The 23,875-nt window shown below is 37.0% G+C and overlaps 2 protein-coding genes across 4 annotated transcripts; both read left to right on the plus strand.

Moving 5' to 3' along the window:
- The first annotated feature begins 87 nt into the window (after positions 1–87).
- On the plus strand, positions 88–6,770 carry si:ch73-52f15.5 (uncharacterized protein LOC100150557 homolog). 3 transcript variants are annotated; one of them, XM_048179302.1, is made up of 4 exons: positions 88–203; positions 3,208–3,392; positions 3,490–3,879; positions 5,911–6,770. In XM_048179302.1, exons 1-4 carry the CDS (start codon positions 88–90, stop codon positions 5,946–5,948), a joined length of 729 nt encoding a protein of 242 aa, XP_048035259.1. In that variant the 3' UTR covers positions 5,949–6,770. The 3 variants fall into 3 exon arrangements, with proteins under 3 accessions (XP_048035259.1, XP_048035275.1, XP_048035268.1); XM_048179318.1 differs by having other exon boundaries at positions 92–203; positions 3,204–3,392; XM_048179311.1 differs by lacking the exon at positions 88–203 and adding an exon at positions 2,762–2,967 and having other exon boundaries at positions 3,204–3,392.
- Positions 6,771–12,260: 5,490 nt separating this feature from the next.
- On the plus strand, positions 12,261–19,400 carry tmtops3b (teleost multiple tissue opsin 3b). The gene is made up of 4 exons (XM_048179335.1): positions 12,261–12,781; positions 14,573–14,901; positions 18,238–18,468; positions 18,550–19,400. The coding sequence occupies exons 1-4, from the start codon at positions 12,427–12,429 to the stop codon at positions 18,778–18,780; spliced, it is 1,146 nt and encodes a 381-aa protein (XP_048035292.1). The 5' UTR covers positions 12,261–12,426; the 3' UTR covers positions 18,781–19,400.
- The last annotated feature ends 4,475 nt before the right edge of the window (positions 19,401–23,875 follow it).

Below are 23,875 nucleotides of genomic sequence, written 5' to 3' on the forward strand. Positions count from 1 at the left end.
TGGTTTATATGTGAACAAAAAAGCTGTTTCCTTAAGAAGTGTAATTCCGTGTAAGCTTAATGACAGCTGTGATGTTATCTGTTTGAGATGACCTTGTTCAACTCGCTCGGGTACATTTCTCAGTGCACAACCTTCCGCACAAAGTATCACATTCATTTTGTTTTAGTGCGATCGGTGGCTGGATGTGTGCTGGATTCAGTTCGGTAAGCAGCGTGTTAAATGTTTCGGGGATTGGATTTTTTTTGTAAATGCAGTTGAAGTCCTGTTTCAGTCTGAGGAAGGAGTTCTTTAGAGGATAAATAGTAAATGTACAGCCTGTTCCCATTTAGAAGTGTGGTTTTGTCTTTTTTTACTTTTACTGTTAACTGTTTATTGTTAGACTAAATAAGAGCTTATTTATATGAAATAGGTAATTTTGTTGCACTATCCAGTTTTCTATCAAATAAGTAATGTTTAAATATTAATAAACTGTAGTTTTCCATCTCAAGCAGCATTCATACATTTTAATATATAGTAGGCTACTTTTGGGGTTGGTAAGAATTTTCAATGTTTTTGAAAGTCTCTTATGCTCACCAAGACTGCATTTATTTGATTAAATGCACAGTAAAAATTGTAATATTGTGAAATATTGTTCCAATTTAAAATAACTTCGATTTTAATATTTTAAAATGTAATTTATTCTGGCAATGCTGAATTTTCAACACCCATTACTCCAGTCTTCAATGTCACATGATCCTTCAGCAATCATTCTAATATGCTGATTTGCTTTTTATTAAAAAAAAAAATTAGGGTTGCCTAGAGCAGTGGAAATTGCAATCAGCCTTTTTCAGTGAATCAAACTAATTCACTGAAGAATGCTGATTGCCGAAACGTTTGGTTAATCTTGATCTATATGTGCTTTGTTGCATAATAAATAATTAATAATTCTTTAAGAAGACAAGTGAGTGTGGATCTTTTGTTTTTCATTTGAAAGTATTGTTTATTAACATTAACATAAATGTAATTTATTCTGGCCATGGCATTACTCCAGTTTTCAGTCACATGATCCTCCTGAAATCATTCTAATATGCTGATTTTGTTATTAACATTAACATTTCTTATCAAAATTTAAAACTGTTGTGCTGCTTAATATTTTTTGTGCAAAACCATGATACATTTTTTCAGGATGATTAAAACTTTTGATGATTAAAATAAAATCTTACTGACTGTAAACTTTCAAACAGTAATATTGGAACAAAATCATGTGCTTTTATAAAGCTGCCATGGTCAATTTTACAATTGAATTTAACAGTACAAGCCTTGTGCTCAAGGTAGTGAAAAAAAGTTAAATCTTAATATAATATCCATTAAAGGTGTCATAGGTGATTCTCTACAGAGATATTTTTGTTATACTGGTTGAAAGTCTCCTCATATCCTACTATGTTAAACAATGTCTAAATGTATTTTTATAAGTATATATCATCTGTGAAAGGCGTAGGACCATAAAATGTTCATCCATATATCATAATATTTGGTCCGAATTAAATAATTGGTCCTACCTAAGTTTTTACCCTCGTGCACCCTGTTCACGTAGAAATCACACACGTCATCAGTGCATTTCATGCTATGCAGAGTTTATGCAAGATGTCAGTCTGTCGGTCAGCACCACAAACAAACAGCAGCCACCTTTTACATTTCCTACCGAATCAAAACAACGAGCTTATGCTGCATTCACCATAACTACCGGCGTAGTTAAAGGGTTATTTCACCAAAAAATAAAAATAATGTCATTTATTACTCACCCTCATGCCGTTCCACACCTGTAAGACCTTCGTTAATCTTCGAAACGCAAATTAAGATTTTTTTTTTGAAATCCAATGGCTCAGTGTGGCCTGCATAGCCAGCAATGACATTTCCTCTCTCAAGATCCATTAATGTATATAGTGATGGCAGATTTCAAAACACTGCTTCATTAAGCTTCGGAGCATTATGATTCTACTTTGTCAAATAATGATTCGGATTGCGTGTCAAACCACCAAACTGCTGAAATCACGTGACTTTGGTGCTCCAAAGAACCGCTGATTCGACATGCTGATTCATTATGCTCCGAAGCTTCATGAAGCAGTGTTTTGAAATCGGCCATCACTATATAAGTTGTTATTTTGTTTTTTGGCGAACCAAAAATATTCTCGTCACTTTATAATATTAATGTTGAACCACTGTACTCACATTAACTGATTTAAATATGTTTTTAGTACATTAATGGATCTTGAGAGGAAATGTCATTGCTGTCTATGCAGGACTCACTGAGCCATCGGATTTCAACAAAAATATCTTAATTTGCATTCCGAACGATTTAACAAAGGTCTTACGGGTGTGGAACGACTTGAGGGTCAGTAATAAATGACATTATTTTCATTTTTGGGTGAACCAACCCTTTAAGAGATGGCAACCCGTGACGTTCTAACCGGAGCTGTTCACGCCCTCAGACTTAGCCTATGGCCACGTACACACTGTAAGTTCTTAGGAGTGACAACCGCATTTAAATGCGGGATTGAATCCCCTAAATTATCATTAGGCTACATATGTGTACGGAACACGACTCACTCTCGAAAATGCGATGATTGACAGCTCGGAAACCGTAGCGACGTTCTAGCGTCTCTCGTGTTTGGTATCCGTTATCGTGACCAAAGTAATATTAAAGTGACAAAACACTCGTTATTTTCAGCAATTTAACTAAACACACTAAACACAGTCGACGGAGGCGTCGTGTTTTGTTTATGCTTGTATAGCCAGTTTCACACAGCGCGCGGCACTCATTCTGTGTGTAGAATTTCTGTAAATGCGGTTGTCACTACCTGTCACTACCTCGGGAGTTAATACGGTTGCAGAATGCGGTTGTCACTCCCGTATTTTACTGAACTGTGTGTGTACAGAACGCGATTAAGCACTAAAAGGTGAACTGACAACCGAATTTAGCTGCAATGTGTAAGTGGCCTATGTGTTTCCATGTCAACAGCATCAACAACACTGAAATGAATCTGCAGCAGTCATAAAATTGATGCACAACTTCATTGTTTTTAATAAAATGTTATGATAAATAAATCTAAATATATAAGAGAAAATACTAGATTTATTTCAATGTTAAGTACTGTTTAGACATATTTACATGGGGGACACAAATGAAACCTGTTTTGTAAAATAATATATGTTGTATCCCTAAGTCAGGATGATGGAGGGCAGACTGTTAGAGCACTCAGAAGAGTGTAAAGATCCTCCTCAGCTGTTTACATACTATCAAGGTGACATCAACACTGCCGTGGATGAGCACTTCTTCCGTGCCCTGAACAAAGCCACCATACCCAAAGACCTCAGCACCAAAGCCAAGGACAGCAACAGGACTCCAAAATCTGGTGTGTTAATGCCAGTAAATCTATTGATGCAGTAAATTTCTTTCTTTCTTTCTTTCTTTCTTTCTTTCTTTCTAAATATGTGCTTTTTTTATCATAGGTGTCCCTCCATCATCATCATCATCACCATGGGGTCTAACATGGTCTAAGTCCACACACTCTTCTGGCTCCTCAAAGTTGACCCAACTGACATCCATGGAAGCCTCGGCTCCATCCCAGGGAGTTATCGTGAATCCTTCAGGACTATCATCATCATCATCCTCCTTCTGGCCACCCAGACAAGGCACAGGCTTTGAACTGCCTCAAATACTCTACCAACAGCCCGTGGCTGCTGAGAGCAGTGCCAACTCTTACCTAAATCTGTTACAAATGGATCGCCCAACAGGGGGCATCATGATCTCGCCCTTCTCAAAATCAGATACCAGACCAGAGTGGAATTCTGGGATGGCCTTTAAAGATGTATCTGGAAGCAGGATCGGCCTAGATTCAGGTACTGTAACTTATGCCATTGCTAACTGTTCATTCACCGATGCATCTGATGCAAGAAGGCTATTCTTTTTTACGTAAGGGATAATGAATCCGGTCTTTATCGCAAAATAAACAATGACAGGGAATTAGGTCAGCCTTTATCATTTTTGTGATAATGCAATGCTAATGTGTATTAATACATTATTGTACATTATTTAGTATTAAATGGCTACTCACCAAAAATAAATAAATTCATTCAGTTTGAGCTTAAAAACACTGCAACAGTAGAGTGATATTAAAGTCACCATGAAATGATTGAACTTTCTTATTTTTTTTAATGGATTTTTGCAGTATTATAAATTATTTATCTGTGCACATAATTTTTTTTTTTAAATCCTTGTTTCCTCATAATCTTCAATCAAATTAACTTCCTCTCACTCATTTTTGTAGTTTACACAGAGACGATAACTATATCATTTTTTAAAAACGTGCACTTTGAAACCCATTTTCAAAAGTTTGCATTTTCAGGACCCAAAACCCTGTTGTCGTGTGAATAAACTGCCAAAATGGACAAAAAATGTTTCTGTTTTTGTTAAACTGTCACGTAAACAGCCCCTAAGGGTCTCAAAATGGGTTTCAAAATCCAAGTTTTCAAAAACTATGCAGTTATCATCTCCATGTAAACTACAAAAAAGCACATTTGTGAAAACATCATGCGCATGCGTATTAGGTGTTCTGTCTAGTGTTTCTTTACAAAGTGTCATCCCCAACTACTGGCCTGGCATGCATAATACAGCAATTTTAGTCGTTTTCGTGGATCTGTGTGTAAAGGAATCGTTTTGACAATGTTGTCGTCTGTCCGCATAAAATGTTGTCGCGTAAACATACCCTTAGCCTCTGCCATGATGTCTGTATTGATATGTCGGTGTGACATATTTTATGAGGTACTGCTGTAAATCAATCCACCCTTTTCGCTGAATTTTGTACCCTCACACCGAACAGCGTGGGAGCGAAGTCAGTGAGAATGATTTTGAAACTGATTTATCAACGTAAAAAAAATGTACAGTGTGTATGTGGCCTCTGAGTAGGTGCTTCTTTGAATAAGTAATTACTTCACGACTGTTATAGCATAAAGTCATCTATTTTATGTATACGTACAGTGAATTTGGACATTCTACTCTTTTCACATACTGTTTTTTTCACCAGCTATATAATAGGGAAACATGTATATTCAGATGCAGCTTAAAGGATTAGTCCACTTTTAAATACACTTTTCCTGATAAATTTACTCACCCCCATGTCATCCAAGATGTTCATGTCTTTCTCTCTTCAGTCGAAAAGAAATGAAGGTTTTTGAGGAAAACATTCCAGGATTATTGTCCTTACAGTCAATTTCAATGGCTACCAACAGGTTGAAGGTCAAAATTACAGTTTCAGTGCAGCTTCAAGGGCTTTAAACAATACCAGATGAGTAATACGGGTCTTATCTAGCGTACTTTCCGCTTCCGCATTCTTCATAACGCTTACGCTGAATGTCCTACGCCTTCCCTATTCAAGTTACGGAAAAAAACGAAACTGGCGCCGCGTTCGTTCCGTAAGTAGAATAGGGAAGGCGTAGAACATTCAGTGTAAGCGTTATGAAGAATGCGGAAGCGGAAAGTACGTTCAAGGCGATATTTTATTTATAAAGCATAAACGGTTGTATTTTTTTCGAAAATGACCGATCGATTCGCTAGATAAGACCCTTATTACTCATCTGGTATCGTTTAAAGCCCTTGAAGCTGCACTGAAACTGTAATTTTGACCTTCAATCTGTTGGTAGCCACTGAAATCCACTGTAAGGAGAAAAATCCTGGAATGTTTTCCTCAAAAACCTTCATTTCTTTTCGACTGACGAAAGAAAGACATGAACATCTTGGATGACATGGGGGTGAGTAAATTTATCAGGAAAAGTGTATTTAAAAGTGGACTAATCCTTTAACATGCAGTGCATTTGTTCACTCTGATTATGTGGTGATAGATTGTTTATTTGTGATCATTTTGTGTTTTTCAGGTGTGCCTGAAATCAATAAGGATTTGTACTGGTATTGAAGAAGAGATTTCTGGCTTTACTTTATGACGAAAATACATTTTCAGCATAAGACTGCCTGTGTTTACATTATTATGTAAGCTTAAACTCAAACCATCATTATCATGGCGTCAGACATTCCTCAGAAATGAATTGCTTCTTTTAGTCGTGAACATGTATATAAGCTACCTTATAATAGGACATAAGTGAGAAAACCTGATTGGAAATGGTTTGCTTCTCTTAGCTGTTTAATTGGTGATTGAGGAAGTAAAGTCTATTTATATTATTTGTAATACAATCATTGTTGTTCTAAACTTTCTTTTTGTATTGTATGCTGTTTTGAAAGTTCTTATTTTTACTGTAGACTGTAATTTCCACAATGCAAAAACTATATTGTCATTTGACAAAAAATATATATATATTTAATATAGCTACTTTTTAAAGGAAACTTTCTTTCTGAAAAGTTCCTCATACCTTGGGGGACCGTTCAAAACCTCAGTGTGTCGACTCTTTAGATCAGGTTACACAGAAGGCAAAGCATAGTTCATGCAATTCCAAAAGTAAACTGACATGAGCAATCCAAAAATAAATTTCCTCGAAATTGTTCAAATGAATTTCATCTTTACAAACCTGTTTTCTTAAAACCTGCTTCACACTTTTTTTCCCTCAAGCAATGAAGCATTTCTCTGTCACAGTCCCTCACTTTTGATATATGAGTATGACAAAACAGCTAAAGGCTTTACACATTGATGAATTTCTTCAATTATTTCCAAGAATTGTATACTGCAGTCTATTTTCAGATTAGACATGTGACCCATTGTTTAATAAATCCCTCATAAATATTGTCCTTTTGTACTTACTTTACACATTTACATCCTTTTTGCAGGTCTGCTATTATGATTTTTTTATTTCATTTTTTAATCACTTTGACATTATGTTGTTTATTAATAAATCAGATTTAGACTTTTACTTTATATTTCCTTTTTATAGGCAATTTACTAGTTTTCAAATTCAGCTGCACTCTCTCTTGTTTAAAGCATTGATTTGCAGTTTAAGGATACATTTCTTTGAGGATAAAGACTCAACTACGTCTAGGCCACCCACACATCTTCATGAACTCACGTGCTGCTGTTTCATAAGGTTCTGAAGTGGGAGACAATGTCTGCAGAGCAAGGGTGCCAATGGGGGATTCGTCTCCCACTCATTCATAAATATATGAAACCCCCACACCACAGGTGTCCTCCTACATGCTTTCAGCTTCAACAGAAGAGGGCTGCAGTGCTCTCTACTCTGCATGTATTCAGGGGATGTGGGGTATGAACATGCACGTGAGAATGGCTTTTCACGCTCACTTACTCCCACATCCCAGCAAAACAGCAATTACTGCAAATAACACCTTGGGAAACTCTCTAGGAGAACAGAATCATTCATTTCACTCTCCACAAACCTTAAAGGGCCATAGAGAGCCACTAAATGCAACTTTTGCTAATTTCCCAAAAATGAAAGCAAAATGATCAATAATTTATCGCAGGTCAGGCATTTTTAGGCATTACTCCCTAAAAAGTAACTAATTGCGTTAGTTACTTTTTATGAAAAGTAATGCATTACATTACTTTTGCATTACTTTTTCTTACCTGGGCTGGACTTACTTATTTGTTTTTAATAACAACAAAAAAAGCTCTATTTTTGGCAAATGTTAAGGCCCTATCATACCAAAAGTGAAATGAATAAGCCTCAGGCTGAAGGAAATGCATATTCACACCTGTACAGTAGAGGGCACAGCTCAAACCTTTCAGCTGTGCTGCCATTCTGGATTAAAGAAGAATAGGATACAGGAGCAGGAAGTTCAACACTCTTATTTCTAAATCTAGTATAAAGTAATTTTTGCTTGTTAGTATAGTTGAATTAGATCATTGAAGGTCAGCAGCAAAGACATTTGTTAATACAGTGAGATTAAATACATAAAGTATATGTGTAGTTTAATATAGTTAATTATTACAGGTTTGCATACAATTCTGAGATTGTAAATCACTGTTTTTATTAATTTTGAGGAATACTGAACGTATTTGTGCAAGTGAGATGAGTAAATGCATGTTCACATTTAGTCTAGAACTACAATAACCATCATGTTCACACAGCGCACACAACACCTCTGCACTTTATTTCTCTCAACATGAGGACAGGAGAGCTGTCAGTCAATAAATGTGAAAAAGTAACTTGCGTTACTTAGTTGAAAAAGTAACTTAGTGATTTTGTCGTAAATTGAAAAAGTAATGTGTTACTTTACTGGTTACTTGAAAAAGTAATCTGATTACGTAACTCAGTTACCCCCAAACACTGATAATAGCTTTGAACATACTAGTGATAATACTAGATACTATAGAGGCCAATTGTCACATGCGTTCCATATTATATATTATAAATAAATATGAAATTAATAAATATTATACATTTTTAAAAAATATAAAATATAAAATAATTATTAATGCATATATATTTAATATACTTTTTATTTATGATTATAATTATTTGCAATATAAATTCAATGATTACAAAATTTGTTTGACAAAATAATGGTTTGATATTTTTTAAATCTTTAATTAAAAAAAAAAAAAAGTTTATTAAATCAATAAATAGACTGTGAGAGGTTTTTTAATGGCAGGTTCTGTTGTGACAACTTACCCCACATAGTGTTCAATGAGTTTTATAGGCCTAATGTTTTCAGGGCAATAATGGTGGGAATGTTCAATAGCTTATTTTGTAACCAAGACTTTATGATATGTGACTATACAGAAATTAAATCATTAAGAAATATTCGCTACTGTAACATATGGCTTGAGAATGAGAATTGTTATTAAAACTGAAGGTTTTTTAACTCTCTTGGGTTCAATCAGTGGATCATAACCCCACACCAAACATGGAAATATTTTTTTACAGTGTATGCACTGTTCTTGCTTCATGTCTCTTTCCCATCTTCCTCTCAGATCCCCAGAGTGTGAGAAAATGCAATTTGAGATGTTCTCAAAGCATTTACCTTAGTTCAATAAAGATTTAAATGAACACTAAATTAAAATATCTTTTCATTTGATTAAACTGTTAGCAGTAATCTCAACCATGCTAGAGGAAGCTGTTGTTTGAGCTCAGTTTTTTTAGTAAGCATGAAACAAAATCCCTAACCCATTTACATCAGTAATGTGACATAAGTAAAACATAATTCAATGTGTAGGCCAGAACGTAATTATGAACAATGGAACTTAGATTTAGGGTGTTTTCACACTTGGGTCCTCTTTAAAAGAACCAAACTCAGACCCCTGAAAAGGACCAAGTGTGAAAACACCCTTAGAAAGTAAATGAGTTTCATTTTGACTGAACAATATGGAATGCAATGCTCATCTCACAGCAAAAAGGGGTACATTAAAGTGGACCAGATGGTGGAACTTTTAATTTCAGCATGCTCACTATTCGATTATTGATGCCTTGGCACATTTTAAGTTCTCTCCCATCTGCCCTATTTTCCTGCTCTCTTATGAAGTAAATAAATCAAGCTGATGCCTAACCAAGAGGACAACATGGGCATATTAAATCTAAATCTATCATGTGACATTCAACACATTTGAGGAACAACCAAGAAAAAACGCAGACTAATTTTGTTGCAGTTGACTAAATTACAGACTGTTACTAAAGGCACACAAGAAGGAAGGACCAACTGGAAACATCAGCGTTACATTTACTGTTTCATTTAGCAAATGTCCAATGCAGTTAAAATATATATGTATATATTTTTTTATCTAAATAATGGACTATGAAACCACATATCCCAATGACTAGACAATGTCTGAAACCTTTGGAGATGTGAGACATACTCATATGTCAGTCCTTATTAATAGTTCCCTTTTTAGACAGATATCAAAAGACCCTCTACCTATATAGGCATAGGTCATGCATACGGGTATTGTGGCAAGCCATTTTTTACCTTTATTCCTTTAAACTAACTAGTATATTTTTATATTACTAGTATTTACTTTTAAAATGATTTTATAAAATGCAGTAGTATAGTGTCTTTTTCAGTTTCACTAAATAAAACTAAATATTCCAAAATTACTATCTCACCAGTATCTATTCGAACTTAACTAGTCAAGTCAAGTCAAGTCATCTTCATTTATATAGCGCTTTTTACAATACAGATTGTTCTGAAGCAGCTTCACAGTGATAATAGGAAAATTAATGGACAGAGATTGTTTTGGCTTCACAGCAGCTAGGAAAAAGTTATTATCGAGCTAAAGTACATTTTGATTGAATCACTTCCGTTGTAAAAATCATTAATTATTAACTTAGGGGCCGCTTAAATTACACATTTTTAGCTGAAAACAGAAGACTTTTAATGCGTTCTTGCCGTTCATTTACGTGTTTAGTCTATAGGTGACTAGTAGCCTACATAGGCTATCAATAAGTATTTATGTCACTAATATCTATCCCATTTGTTACTAGTAACATTTCTTATCTCACTAATTACATTTGCCTTTTACTTGTTATATGTATTGATAGAATGGCTACCTATTATTCAACTCCACATCTTACTACACAGCAAAGTCCCCAGAGTTAAATCAACTCTGCTCAGAGTACATATGGTCCCTCTCTAAATAATGTTAAAGTAACACTGAAGCAGAGTTAAAGTTAATGAGGTAATTAAGCAATTAATAAGGCTGTGCCTCAAGTCACTTGTAGTTCTTGTGTTTTTTATTTCTTCAGTGATTCTGCTTGTTAACAGCAGGTGTTCATCACTAATGTGCAATCATTACTTAACTAATTGCTTCATTATCTCATTAAATTTAACTCTGCTTCAGTGTTATTTTAACACTATTTAGAGAGGGACCATATGTACTCTGAGCAGAGTTGATTTAACTCTGGGGGCCCTATTTTAACGATCTGAAACGCAAGTGTCAAAGCGCGAAGCGCAAGTAACTTTGTGGGCGGGTCTCGGCGCTGTTGCTATGTTCCCGGCGGGATAAATGGCTCTTGCGCCCGGCGCAAATCTAAAATGGGTTGGTCTGAAGTAGCTTCATTATTCATAGGTGTGGTTTGGGCAAAACGTGAAATAAACCAATCAGAGTGTCATCTCCCATTCCCTTTAAGAGCGAGATGCGCTCGCGCCATGGCGGATTGCTATTTACATGGCGTACACGCGATGAGTCAGTTAATATATATGTGTGTGTGTGTATTGGCACGATTGTTCAATTAATTAGCCAATTTCGTTCATCATTATAAGTAGTAATAGGCTGAATTGAAAATAGGTAGCCTAATTCTAATACACGCAATGACTATTCATCATTACATTTTTATATTTATGTACACAATAATATTCTTTTACACTGTAATCCTTTTGTTTTTAATATTTGGCATGTTTGTGTGATGCGCATCCCTGTGTGTAATAAGCAAAGTCAACGCGCACTGTGGACGCGCCCAGAGGCGCAGTTTCTACCAACGCGCTCTAACAAAAAAATATTGCGCCATTGACTTTAGACCAGGTTTGAGTTGGTCTATGGCGCAGTCTATTTTCAGCTCCTTAAAATAGCAATGCGCGGGCAATGCGCCTGAACACACCTCCTTTTTTGCGCTGAACCCCCCAGGGAGCGCAAGTTCATTCACTAGTTTAGCGACGTGCTTCTGTGGAGGGAAAAGCGTGCTTTGCGCGGGTGCAAAATAGGAATGACACATGCGTCGGTGTACAACAGTGTTTCTCAACCCTGGTCCTGGAGGACCCCCAACACTGCACATTTTGAAAGTCTCCTCTGTCTGACACACTCATTTCAGGTAGTGGAGTTTCTTCTAATGAGCTGATGAGTTGAATCAGGTGTGTTTAATTAGGGAGAAAGACAAAACCTGCAGTGTTGGGGGTCCTTCAGGACCAGGGTTGAGAAACACTGGTGTACAAAGTCAATTGCGCTGGGTGCAAGATAGGGCCCTGGGGGTTTTGCTGTGTACACTGTAAAACTGTAAAAATAGGGCATGTACTGTATAAATATTCTGTATTTTTTTTCAAGAGTTTTATCTGTATTTTGAATTACGCATTGCGTTGTGTTGTGTTTTAGGGTTGATGGACATTTTCGTATAAATTGCGGGACAATGTCCAAGCAGAAAATTACCAGTAGGCTACATTTTCCATTTTTATTTTTTACAGTGTAGAATTTAAAATTGAAATTCAACAATAAAAGGCCTGCTCACTACCAGATTTCTTTCTAAAAAATATAATATTCACAAAAATATTTATTCGTTTTAAGGACTAAATGGCTTGCCATACTATGAGGATAAACGTGGTTGAGTGGCGTTTACGCTGATAGAGCTGATTAAAGAAGGGTATCGAGTTCTGCTGAGGAGGGGGGCACTAGTGGGGCATAATGAATGGGATCTGTGGGTCTACAGGGTATTTAAACAGACTGCAACTAACTTTCTCATCTTAAGCTTCTCCATTCCAGCATACAGGTGTGCTCTTCTCAGTCTACTATGGTTACTGTCCGCTATTTAATGTTCCTCAGAGAGTCCTTAGAGAACGGCAGCCAGCTGGACACACTGACTCCAGATCAGCCCGGATTCAGCCGCACGGGATACACTGTAGTGGCAGTGTGTTTGGGAATAATCTTTCTTTTCGGTTTCCTAAATAACTTTCTTGTTCTTTTGGTCTTCGCCCGCTTTCATGTCCTGAGGACTCCGATCAATTTAATACTGCTGAACATCAGTGTAAGCGACATGCTTGTTTGTATCTTTGGCACACCTTTAAGTTTCGCCGCGTCTGTATACGGCCGGTGGCTGACGGGAGTTCACGGCTGCAGGTGGTATGGTTTTGCCAACGCACTGTTTGGTAAGCCTAAGATTTAAAAACTAATATATTCTACTAATTACAAAAAAATTAATTATAATGATTATCTTTAAATGCACGTTATCATAAAATGTGCAACATCTACTGGTTTCGGGACGTTTCAATAGTATGCGGTTCAGTAGGCTAGAAGTCAAATTAGTTCATTACCAGCTTCGACTGATGAAGTTTGCATCATTGATTCTTATTTTCCTGTTTATTAGCCTACTTTGAAATTGTTTTGAAACAGTCTGTATTATTATATAAAGCTGTATTAAGGTATTGTATTAACTGTATTAACTTCATTGGGATGTTTTTAATTCACTAATAAGAATCACTACATAAGAGTCATTTGTTCAGGAATCAGACAATGCCCACTGTGCATACTATCCACCCTATCCTCCCTAAATAGTATTGAATATTACTAATGTCATATAGCCTACAATTTAGGATGCATAGTATGCACATTGAGACGCGGGATTTGTTTTTGATTCAATGACATGTACCGGACCATCTCGCGCTGCATATGATTGTGATTCACTGAAAAGAATCGGCTCTGAGTCATTCGTTCTGGAATCAGACTTCTGTACACTGACAAAGATAATAGAATAACTCTTAAAGGGATTTTGACAATGATCGCGCTGAATATTTTTGAATCGCTACCGAATTTGTCGAAAACGTTTGTTTGTTCTGTTAGATGTATAGATTTGTATTAGCCTACATTTGTGCATGGTTTAATAAAAGTACAAAAAGAGAATTAGGCAGATATGGTTACCAAGGTAAAGTTTTGTTAGGAAACAGTGTTTTTCTAGATTCTAAAATGCAGTTAAGTGTAAGTTTAGTGTACAGATACGTTTTGATTTTTCAGTGAAATTCACCCACCTGTTAAAGGGTTAGTTCACCCAAAAATGAAAATTCTGTCATTTATTACTTACCCTCAAGCCGTTTCACACCCGTAAGACCTTCGTTAATCTTCAGAACACAAATTAAGATATTTTAGTTGAATTCCGATGGCTTAGTGAGGCCTCCATAGGGAGCAATGGACACTTCTTCTCTCAAGATCCATAACGGTTCTAAAAACATATTTAAATCGGTACAGTGGTTCAATATTAATGTTACAAAGCGACGAGAATATTTTTGGAGCGCCAAAAAAACAAAATAACAACTTATTTAGTGATGGCCGATTTCAAAACACTGCTTCATGAAGCATCGGAGCATAAATGAATCAGTGTGTCGAATCATGATTCAGATCGCGTGTCAAACTGCCAAACTGCTGAAATCACGTGACTTTGGCGTTCCGAACAGCAGATTCGACACACTGATTCATCTGTGCTCCGATGCTTCCTGAAGCATTGTTTTGAAATCGGCCATCACTTAAGAAGTCGTTATTTAGTTTTTTTTGGCGCTCCAAAAATATTCTCGTCGCTTTATAATATTAATATTGAACCACTGTACTCACATTAACCGATTTAAATATGTTTTTAGTACCTTTATGGATCTTGAGAGAGGAAGTGTCCATTGCTCCCTATGGAGGCCTCACTGAGCCATCGGATTTCAACTAAAATATCTTAATTTGTGTTCTGAAGATTAACGAAGGTCTTACGGGTGTGGAACGACATGAGGGTAAGTAATAAATGACAGAATTTTCATTTTTGGGTGAACTAACCCTTTAAATAGCTATAAAATAAAATAAATATAGCTATAAAATAAAATAAGTTGCTATTACAATAAAGAAAAACATTTAGTTTATAATCATATTGGCCTAAGTGATTTTGTCTCTTTATCTAATATCAACAGGTATTGTTTCACTGGTATCTCTTGCTGTGCTGTCATACGAGCGTTACAGCACCATCCTCTGCTGTTCAAAAGCGGATGTTTCCGACTATAGGAAGGCCTGGCTCTTCATCACAGGCTGCTGGCTGTACTCTCTCGCGTGGACAGTGCCACCACTCTTCGGCTGGAGCAGCTACGGTCCTGAAGGTCCTGGCACCACCTGTTCAGTCCAGTGGAACCATCACTCCCCAGAAACGAGTTCTTACGTCATCTGCCTCTTTGTCTTTTGCCTGCTGCTGCCTCTTCTTCTCATGGTCTTCTGCTACGGGAAGATCCTCATTGCCATTCATGGGGTGAGGGAAGAGTGAAAGAGGAAAAGGTTGAAAGAGAGAGAGTGGGAATGGAAGCAGTGATTTTGATAAAGAGCTCTCTTCGAATAAGACTCATCAATCTTTCTAGCCAAATGTTTGTTCGCCATAAATTAAGCATTTTTCATGCATGCAGCTGTCCAGAGCCAAAGTCCTTCTCACATGCATCGTCATTATTATTAAAGGGTTAATTAAACCAAAAATGAAAATTCTTTCATCATTTACTCACCCTCATGTAATTCCAAACCCAAAAGACTTTTTAAATGAAACCTGAGAGGTTTCTCTCCCTCAAATGAAAGTCTATGCAACCAAAAGTTAAAGGGATAGTTCACCAAAAAATGAAATTTCTGTCACTAATTACTCACCCTCATGTCGTTCCACACCCGTAAGACCTTCGTTCATCTTCAGAACACAAATTAAGATATTTTTGATGAAATCCAAGAGGTATATGACTCGTCCATAGACAGCAATATAATCACCACTTTCAAGGTCCAGAAAGGTACTAAAGACATTGTTAAAATAGTCCACGTGACTGCAGTGGTTCACCCTTAAATTCAGTGGCGTACCATCTGGGCCTTCAAGGTATGCATGTGCATATGGGCCCGGGTGGATTGGGGGGCCAAAGTATCCTTTGGGTGTCCGCGCACTATCCGCATCATGAAATTTTCGTCACCAGGAGGGTTCGCAGACGTCCACACTCCCCGTCCACTTGCAGCCCAATTTTTGTGATGGAATGGACAGTGTGTGTACTGTACAACAGCCCATGTGAGAGTGAATTGAGTGCTTGAAAACAAAAGTCCACCGAACGCGTCTTTTTGCAGCCAAATACTTTCAAAGGTTCGCACGCACGTCTGTGTGCGAGACAGAACCCGTGTACATATGTTCAGAAAAATGAAGTATAATAGAAATAATGTTGTCAATAACTTGCTATAGCTTATCTATAAATGTACTGAAAATCATTAAGAATCTGAATAAATGGACCATAAAATGGTCCATGCCATGTCTTAGCGATGATCTATTGTATTTGACCGGTATTTGCTTTTCTGTCATTTTTAAAGGGTCATACACCATGCTGGTTCATGTTTGGTGCAGGAGAATGTGTGAAATATGTCTATAAAAACTTTAAACACACTTTATTCTGTACTTTATTCTGTATATGAGCTATGAGCCACGTGGATAGTGTTGTTAAACTCATCGCTGAAACCGATCATATGTGCGCTCCGCGTGTAACAATTGTATTTTTCATGTGTTCGTATTCAAACTTCAGTTCTGATCGCATCGCGTGCAAAATGCAAACAACGCTCATGTGCTGCTGTGCTGAGGGAAACATACAAACGGCTCGCGTGTCTGAACGCAGAGGTGAATGAACAGCACTTTTGAGACATTTGAATTCGCCGCTGTAATGCGATGTCACGCAAACATATTTTCCATTTGTGCTGGTGGACAACAGCAAAACAAACCACCTGCACCAAAACTTCAGCGTCGCAGGAAAACGCATTTTTGTGTTGTAGCGCTGAGGAAATGAACAGCTACGACCCATGTCTCTGAATGACAACAGAGACAGAGGCGAGAGAAGTGATACTTTCTCATGCATAATACTGCAATTATAATCTTATGCATACTACAGCGCAGTGATTGGATTGAATAAGCATGAATAAATGCAGAAACTGTTGACGTCAGCATGTTCGACCAGATGACGTCAGATTTTGTGACGTTGCTCCGACTTTGCTTTTCAAACCGGAAGACAGAAATTGCTATGAAAAATGCAAAAATAACTAATTTCAACTTTTAAATAAAAATAATGAGTACTTTGAGTGTTTTCAATGATGTGCAGCCTATACATATATGTTCACAGCTCAGAAAAATGTATTCTGGGGTTTCATGACCCTTTAAAGTGGGTTTCTGAAACTTATGCATGCAGTAATATAAGTATTACAGAATTTTAAATGAGTCATATTGGTTTTCTGAAAAAATGACTACATCTGTACATTTTTTAAGATACTGCACAAGATATGAATAAATCTAACTCGTACTTGCTGGGGTGGATACTCTTTATTCAACGAAATAAAATGCACATGAGACGTGATGGAAACATATTTAGAGAAGAAATTTCTAGTAATGTTTTTAGTAATAAAACATGTATTTAAAAAACTCAGACATAACTGGAATAATCTTCGGACTCACATCTGAAACGATGCTATGATCATTCTGAAATTCCAAAGCCAGAGTCAAATCGGTCGAATTCAAACGTAGACTGTTGAAAAGCCGTTTTTTGACATTTTTGAAATAGATCCACAATGCAAGTTCAAAATGATGGAGCGCATAAAGTAGCCTACTGTAATGCTGTTGTTGTCATTCCTAGAAATGTTTTTTACCATTTTTGTCTGCATGTTAGTGATAATATCTTATTCATATTAAAGTCCTGGGCCTCATTCACCTAAGACGCACATCCCCTTTGTGCAAAAAAACAAAACAATGTCGTTACAAAAATGACGATGTCTTTAGTACCTTTCTGGACCTTGAAAGTGTCTGTTAAATTGTTGTCTATGGATGATTCATATACCTCTTGGATTTCATCAAAAATATCTTCATTTGTGTTCTGAAGATGAACAAAGGTCTTTTGGGTGTGGAACGACATGAGGGTGAGTGATTAATGACAGAATTTTTATTTTTGGGTGATAAAGGCGTCGTAAAATAAACCCATTTAAATTGTTTTATCCAAGTCTTGTGAGGAGATGTGATTGATTTATATGATGAACAGATTTAATTTGTGATCATATACAGTATCTTCACAACACTTTTAAACAACTCGATTAATGTAAATTAATTTTGCAAAGCCTTTATGACCTTTTTTGGATGATCTAAGTTTTGGTTACCTGGACTTTCAGTGGTGGAACAGAAACTTCTCAGGTTTCATTAAAAAATCTTAATTTGTGTTTCGAGGGTTAACCAAAGGGTTATTGCTTTGATATGACATGAGGGTTAGTAAATGCTGTCAGAATTTTATTTTTGGGTGAACTATCCCATTAAATGACTATGGTGAATGACATGCACAGCTGGAACAGATTGAGCATTTTAGTATGTAAATGTGCAAATTCTTGTAGGCCTAAACAAATGCAAAAAAAATCTTTGTAAATTAAAACTAAAAATGTAATAAATAAATAAATGATGCTTTAAATTTTCTCCTAATTCATCAATGAAAATACAGTCAAACGTTCTGGTGCATAGACGACACGTAGCGTATTAAACAGACACAAATGTAAGGCTTGATGCTGTTTGTCTTATAAAGCAAACCTCAAAGCGTGTCTCCTCATCCCACAGGTTGCTAAGATCAATCAGACAGCTGCACAGAGGAGAGAGACGCACGTGCTGCTGATGGTGGTTTCCATGGTGTCCTGTTACCTGCTCTGTTGGATGCCATACGGGGTCATGGCATTGCTTGGCACATTCAGCGTAGGCATTGTCAGCCCCACAGCCAGCGTCGTGTCCTCCATACTAGCAAAGAGCAGCACTGTTTTGAATCCCATCATCTATGTTCTGTTCAATAATCAGGTATGTGCTTCTTACAGGTGTATTTGTTTCCTTATTATCCTTATAGACTTGTATTACTGTCAATTCTGAATTTATTGCCAGTTCTACAGGTGCTTTATAGCTTTAGTAAGATGCAGTCCAGAACCTCCAGCCCATCTCACTCTTCACACAGAAGAAGGTGGTGCTCAACAGGACTGCATCCCTATGGGGTCATATGGTGCTACTTCTCCACCTGACAGCCCAGACAAGTTTGGGACGCCCACAATGACCCAAAGGGCTTCACTACAGAGAGGTAATAAGACTTTGGTTCTTGTGGTGCACTGTACTCCTTGAAAGCCCTGGATATGGAAGTACTATCCATGCAAAACCATGTATGAAGAGACAGGAAACAACATTGTGCGCATTCTTACTGCCATACACTTAACTCAATGTGTGTTTTATAAGAAAGATACTATATATAAGTATTTTGCATCAAAGTTTTGTGTTTTTATAAGTGCAATGTAGATGTTATTATTTAATTTGTTTAAATTTGTTTTAAATGTTGCATAAAAGTTTTGCCACCAGGTGTCAGTATTTGTTCAAACGTTAAACAATGTAACTTGGGCTTGGCAACATCCAAAGGTCATGCATATGGTGTGCAAAGGTATGAAAAAATAGAAGCAGGGTCATCGCTAAAGGGGAAAAAGTTGGTGATGATTCTTGGGGCCCCCAGCTTTTGAGAAGGCCCCCACGATTTCAACCCCGGTATGCGATTTCAACCGAGAAAGGCCCACAGCAACAACCTGCACTGGGGCTCCGAATACCCTAGCTGTGGCCTTGTGTAGTTAGGATGTTTCGGTCATACTATATCTGAATATATTGTTTTTGTCTCTCTTTTTTGAGTATATTGTTTTTGTCAAGAGTCAAGTTATTTTTCAATTTATATCTGCCTCATGAACCTGTCTTTTCTCTCAATTAACAATGATGAGAAAAATGTTGATGAAACATTTTAAAATTATTTGGATTTATTTCTTATCTACCAAACAAGACAAAAATATTTTTCAATGCCATGTTATTATTATTGAACAAAAGGTTAAATCAGTCAAGTCAGGTGTTTCAATCACATGCTCTTCCTGCCCAATGAAAGAAAATTTTGGTTACCTGTTCTTTACCACAGAATTTTGTTAAAGTGCAATGTGGCGTGACCTAAAGAGATTTCAGAGAACCACAGAGGAAGAATTGTACAGGCTCATTAGTCTGGAAAAGGTTACAAGAGGATTTCTGAAGACTTGGGGCTCCATCAGTCCCAATTGAAGCAGATTGATTACAAATAGACGAAATTCAGCACCAGTGGTACATTGGCTGCCCTTTAAAAGGTCAGTGGAAGGACATGTCAAAGGATCCTTTAAATGACAATGTACCCTAGAGAGAGAAATCCATGGCTCTGCAGGCATTAGAATATAATTGTTCCAGTTGTATAGCACATTGTCAGGACGTTTGTGATCTGAAACTTTAAAGAAAGTGGGTCATGCAGCATGTCTGTTCCTAAACAAAGGAATAAATCACCATCAAAGTGGGTCCAAACAGAGGAAATTCCATATATTAGAATGGTCAGGTCAGAGTCCTGACCTCAATCTCATTGAAATGCTGTGGCATGATTTCTATTCAAGGCCATTTTTTGGCATCTCAAAAATATGCAAGATATCCCAAAATATTTCTGAACAGCTTGTGCAGAGGAATGGACCAAAATACCTCCTGTGCATCAGGTCATCTATAGGACGAATGACAGCGATTGGGGACAGAAAATTTACTAAATATAAGTATTCTCATAAAACTTTTTGTGGCACTGTAAAATGTTGTTAAAAGACAGAATTTAATTAATATTGCCTTAGATGGAAGCTATCAGATCACATGCTGAGAGCCTGCTGACAGAAATCGAGACTATTTCAAAAGGTTCAAACTTTTTTAACTGCTCATCAGGATAGATGGTGCAGGTTCTATGATTAGCCTTGGCTGATTAAGTTCACAGGAAATATGTGAGGAAGGCTTTCATTAATAGTGCTCCTTGTTCTCATCACAGAATGACTGGCTCTGAAATTGGCTTGTACCTGACAGAGATAGAGCTGCATATCACATTCTCTAATGAGCCAGCAAACCAGTCGATGAGAGAAAGCTCTGAGAATGGCAAGTTGATCCAAAAAACAATATCTGAGTTGACAAGGTTTGGTATGCTGCAGTTATGTTTAAGATCGATCAAAAATGTAATCAGATTAGTTACATGATATGCTGTGTAGTTTATCAAATTAATTGCAATTAATCACAATAGTTAAAGCCATGCATTACATTATAGAGGGCAGATGAGTACATTATTATTATTATTATTATTATTAATGAATTAATATAATGTTAATTAAATAATATATGTTAATTTTAATATATATTACTTACAAATTGTAGTCAGTTACTCATTGCAAATTACATTACAAAAATTGTAGTTAGTAACATTATTTAAAGTAATATAATCTGACTACTTATAGATTAGGTTTTTCACATTGATTTGAATGGGATAATCTTGATATATTGATATAAAAATACAAAGAGAAAGAAAATATATCCCATTCTTTGTTATCAAAGTTTTTGTTTAATGAAAAGCTATTAATTAAATCATAAAAATGTTAGATTAAAATAAATAAAAACAAAATAAAATGCTTACCTAAAAAGATGAAATATTTTATACCTGCATGTCATGCGACCATTAACCAACATCAGAGAACCCTTAGTTTTTTTATTATTATTATTATTATTATTATTGAATTTTAATTTTATTATAGACCTAACTTATTAACTTAAAATGTCAGGGGGTACTTCAAGTAAATATATTAGGTCAAAGAGGTTCAGCTGACAAAAAAAAAAAAAATGCTGACAAATGATCAAATGCTGTGGGGGGTCACAGTTTTCAGTGATTTCAGGCACATGGCTAGAGGCTGGTCTGTGTGCGCAATTCCACAAACCTGGAAGACTTCTGAACATATATAAGCAGGAGGCTAGGAAAAATTTAAAGATTTAAAGAATAAATGAATTATGAATAATTTACTGCCATTGTGAGAATAAAATTAGTAGCTGTAATGAAGTGCACAGCGAAGGAGATGAGTAACAAAAATAGTCTTTAATAAATCTACAAAGAACACTCAGGAGCTCATAGGACAAGCCGAGGTGTAGTGATGGGCCGGAGCCGAGGGACCCTTTTTACTAGGCGGAGATGTAGACCGGAAGACCAGAGGCATTTCCACACCATAGAGTGCCTTCAGAGGAGAAGCCAAGGGGCTGAAGGAAACACGCGAAAGAACTGGCTGTTATTGGAAGAGTGGGTGGGAGAGGTAGGCTGGGTGGGAACTCTGGAGACACAGGAGACTTTGAGCTGGTCGGAACCAGTGGGGGCATAGTAGATTTTAAGCTGGACAGGACCAGTGGGGATGGGAGATTCATGCAAACGTCCTCTTCAAAATCCTCATAATATATCACAGAGGTCAGCTTCAGCTCACCCTCAGTGGTGGGAGTGGGGGTTTTCCTCCATTCCCTCATACTCCACTAATACTCCCATGTCAGCACATGATGTTGCTCATGCACCTGGTTAGACATTTCATGAGGCTAAGGGGCCGTTCACACAGAACACGTTTTTCTATTCCAATGCGCTACTTTCCCATTGTTTTTCTATGTAAACACGCGCTTGACGGACGTGCATGACCGTTACGCTCGCGTCTCGCGTCTTTTGCAGCGCCTCACACATGAGCGCCGCGTTTTTAAGAAGCCGTGTCAAGTTAAAAGAATTTCAACTTTTACACGCAGCGCAGCTCATCAATGTCAGTTCCAAAACAGTGGACCAATCAGAAGAACTCGGAGGCGGGGCAAGCGTTGCGAGCTTCTGTTTACAGTAGCAAGTTGGCATGACAACTGTTTTATTTGACGGCAACATTGCCGAGTAGGCGCTCATTATTATCTTATTTTCTTTTTTTCCATGTCAAAACTTGTATCTGTCAATTCTGGTGTTTGTCTATTTCTATTAATTCCGTTATTGTCGTTATTGCATCACGTCTCAAAGGCGCGTCTCGAGACGCTCGCGTTCTACGCTGCGCTTTTTTTACAACCACTACTGAGCGCTGCATCTCGCGTTTTTAGACGCAAAGACGCGTTCTGTGTGAACGGCCCCTAAGGCTGCAGGGCTATGGTATGCTCAGTCCTTGTTATTGGCGCCGGCTCGTGTACCCTGGCAGGCTCTAGCTCTCTGTCTGTGGTGGGCTCTGCCGTCATGTCCATGCAGCGGGGTGATGGCTGGCTGGACTCTGGGTCTGGAGTGGGGCTGGTGATGTCCTCCACTGGGCAGATGGTGAAAGATCCATTATTCACTAGCATCCACTCCACAAAAGTGCCAAAATCCTCTTGAGGACCGTTCCTTGGGAGGCGTGCATTGAACCGTAAGGACCGCAAATCCAAAAAATATTGTGTGGTCCATAACAGTCCTTCTGCTCCAGGCATAGTAGTTGGACAGCAGGTAGGTCCATTTGTGAGGAGTAGAGGGGAAATGAAAGAAAGAAAAACACCACAAAAATTAGTTTTAAGTCCGGTATTCTGTCTGCTGTGCAGCCAAATTATATACCAGTTATCACTGTAAAGCTGCTTTGACACAATCTGCATTGTAAAAAGCGCTAACGTTATATAAATAAAGGTGACTTGACTTGACTTGACAAGTAGCTGTAATGAAGCGTATGACAAAGGAGATGAGTAACAAAAATAGTCTTTAATAAATCCACAAAGAACGCTCAGGAGATCGTAGGAGAAAAACATACAACCACATTAGCATTGACGATACCGGACAAAAAGCTGAACAAAACACAGGGCTAAATACATGAGTGTAATCAAGGATAAAACGGAACAGGTATGGGAACTGATTAACAACCAGGGAAAGTAACTAGAGAACCAAGGCAGGCAAAACACAAACAGGTACAGAACACAGTGAAAAAAGGACTAAAACGAACTACACGTTACAAACATTATTGTAAGTATTCTAATTACAATCTAATTATAATCTTAATTCTTAAGTATGCGCTAAATAAATAAATATATAATTATTGTATTATTATTATTATAAATACATATATGTATAATTATTATTATTATTTTTTAATAATTTATATAGGCTGGATTCATTTTGAAAAATATGAATACTACAAAATTAAGTGGTCCTAGGTTTTTCCCTAACATCTACTTTCAATACATCACAAAGCAATCAGTGTATTTGCCATAATTAAATCTGTAATGTGAGTGATTTGTGTATTATATCAAATCATATCCTCTGTATTCATCTCTGGACTTCATTATCCTGTCACAAATCTCATTGTCGTTAATTATACAGGGCAAGGCAAAGGTTCACGTGCATGATTACCAATAGACA

Source organism: Megalobrama amblycephala, linkage group LG2, assembly GCF_018812025.1.
Source record: "Megalobrama amblycephala isolate DHTTF-2021 linkage group LG2, ASM1881202v1, whole genome shotgun sequence".
Taxonomy (NCBI): Eukaryota; Metazoa; Chordata; class Actinopteri; order Cypriniformes; family Xenocyprididae; genus Megalobrama; species Megalobrama amblycephala.

What these genes read in the sequence shown, in the direction of transcription:
- si:ch73-52f15.5 (XM_048179302.1), top strand. Translation starts at nt 88, where the DNA reads ATGACCTTGTTCAACTCGCTCGGGTACATTTCTCAGTGCACAACCTTC. An exon ending in TGTGTGCTGGATTCAGTTCG is followed by an intron (nt 204 to 3,207) that starts GTAAGCAGCGTG and finishes TCCCTAAGTCAG; the next exon opens with GATGATGGAGGGCAGACTGT. An exon ending in CAGGATCGGCCTAGATTCAG is followed by an intron (nt 3,880 to 5,910) that starts GTACTGTAACTT and finishes TGTGTTTTTCAG; the next exon opens with GTGTGCCTGAAATCAATAAG.
- tmtops3b (XM_048179335.1), top strand. Translation starts at nt 12,427, where the DNA reads ATGGTTACTGTCCGCTATTTAATGTTCCTCAGAGAGTCCTTAGAGAAC. An exon ending in TTTTGCCAACGCACTGTTTG is followed by an intron (nt 12,782 to 14,572) that starts GTAAGCCTAAGA and finishes TAATATCAACAG; the next exon opens with GTATTGTTTCACTGGTATCT. An exon ending in ATGTTCTGTTCAATAATCAG is followed by an intron (nt 18,469 to 18,549) that starts GTATGTGCTTCT and finishes ATTTATTGCCAG; the next exon opens with TTCTACAGGTGCTTTATAGC.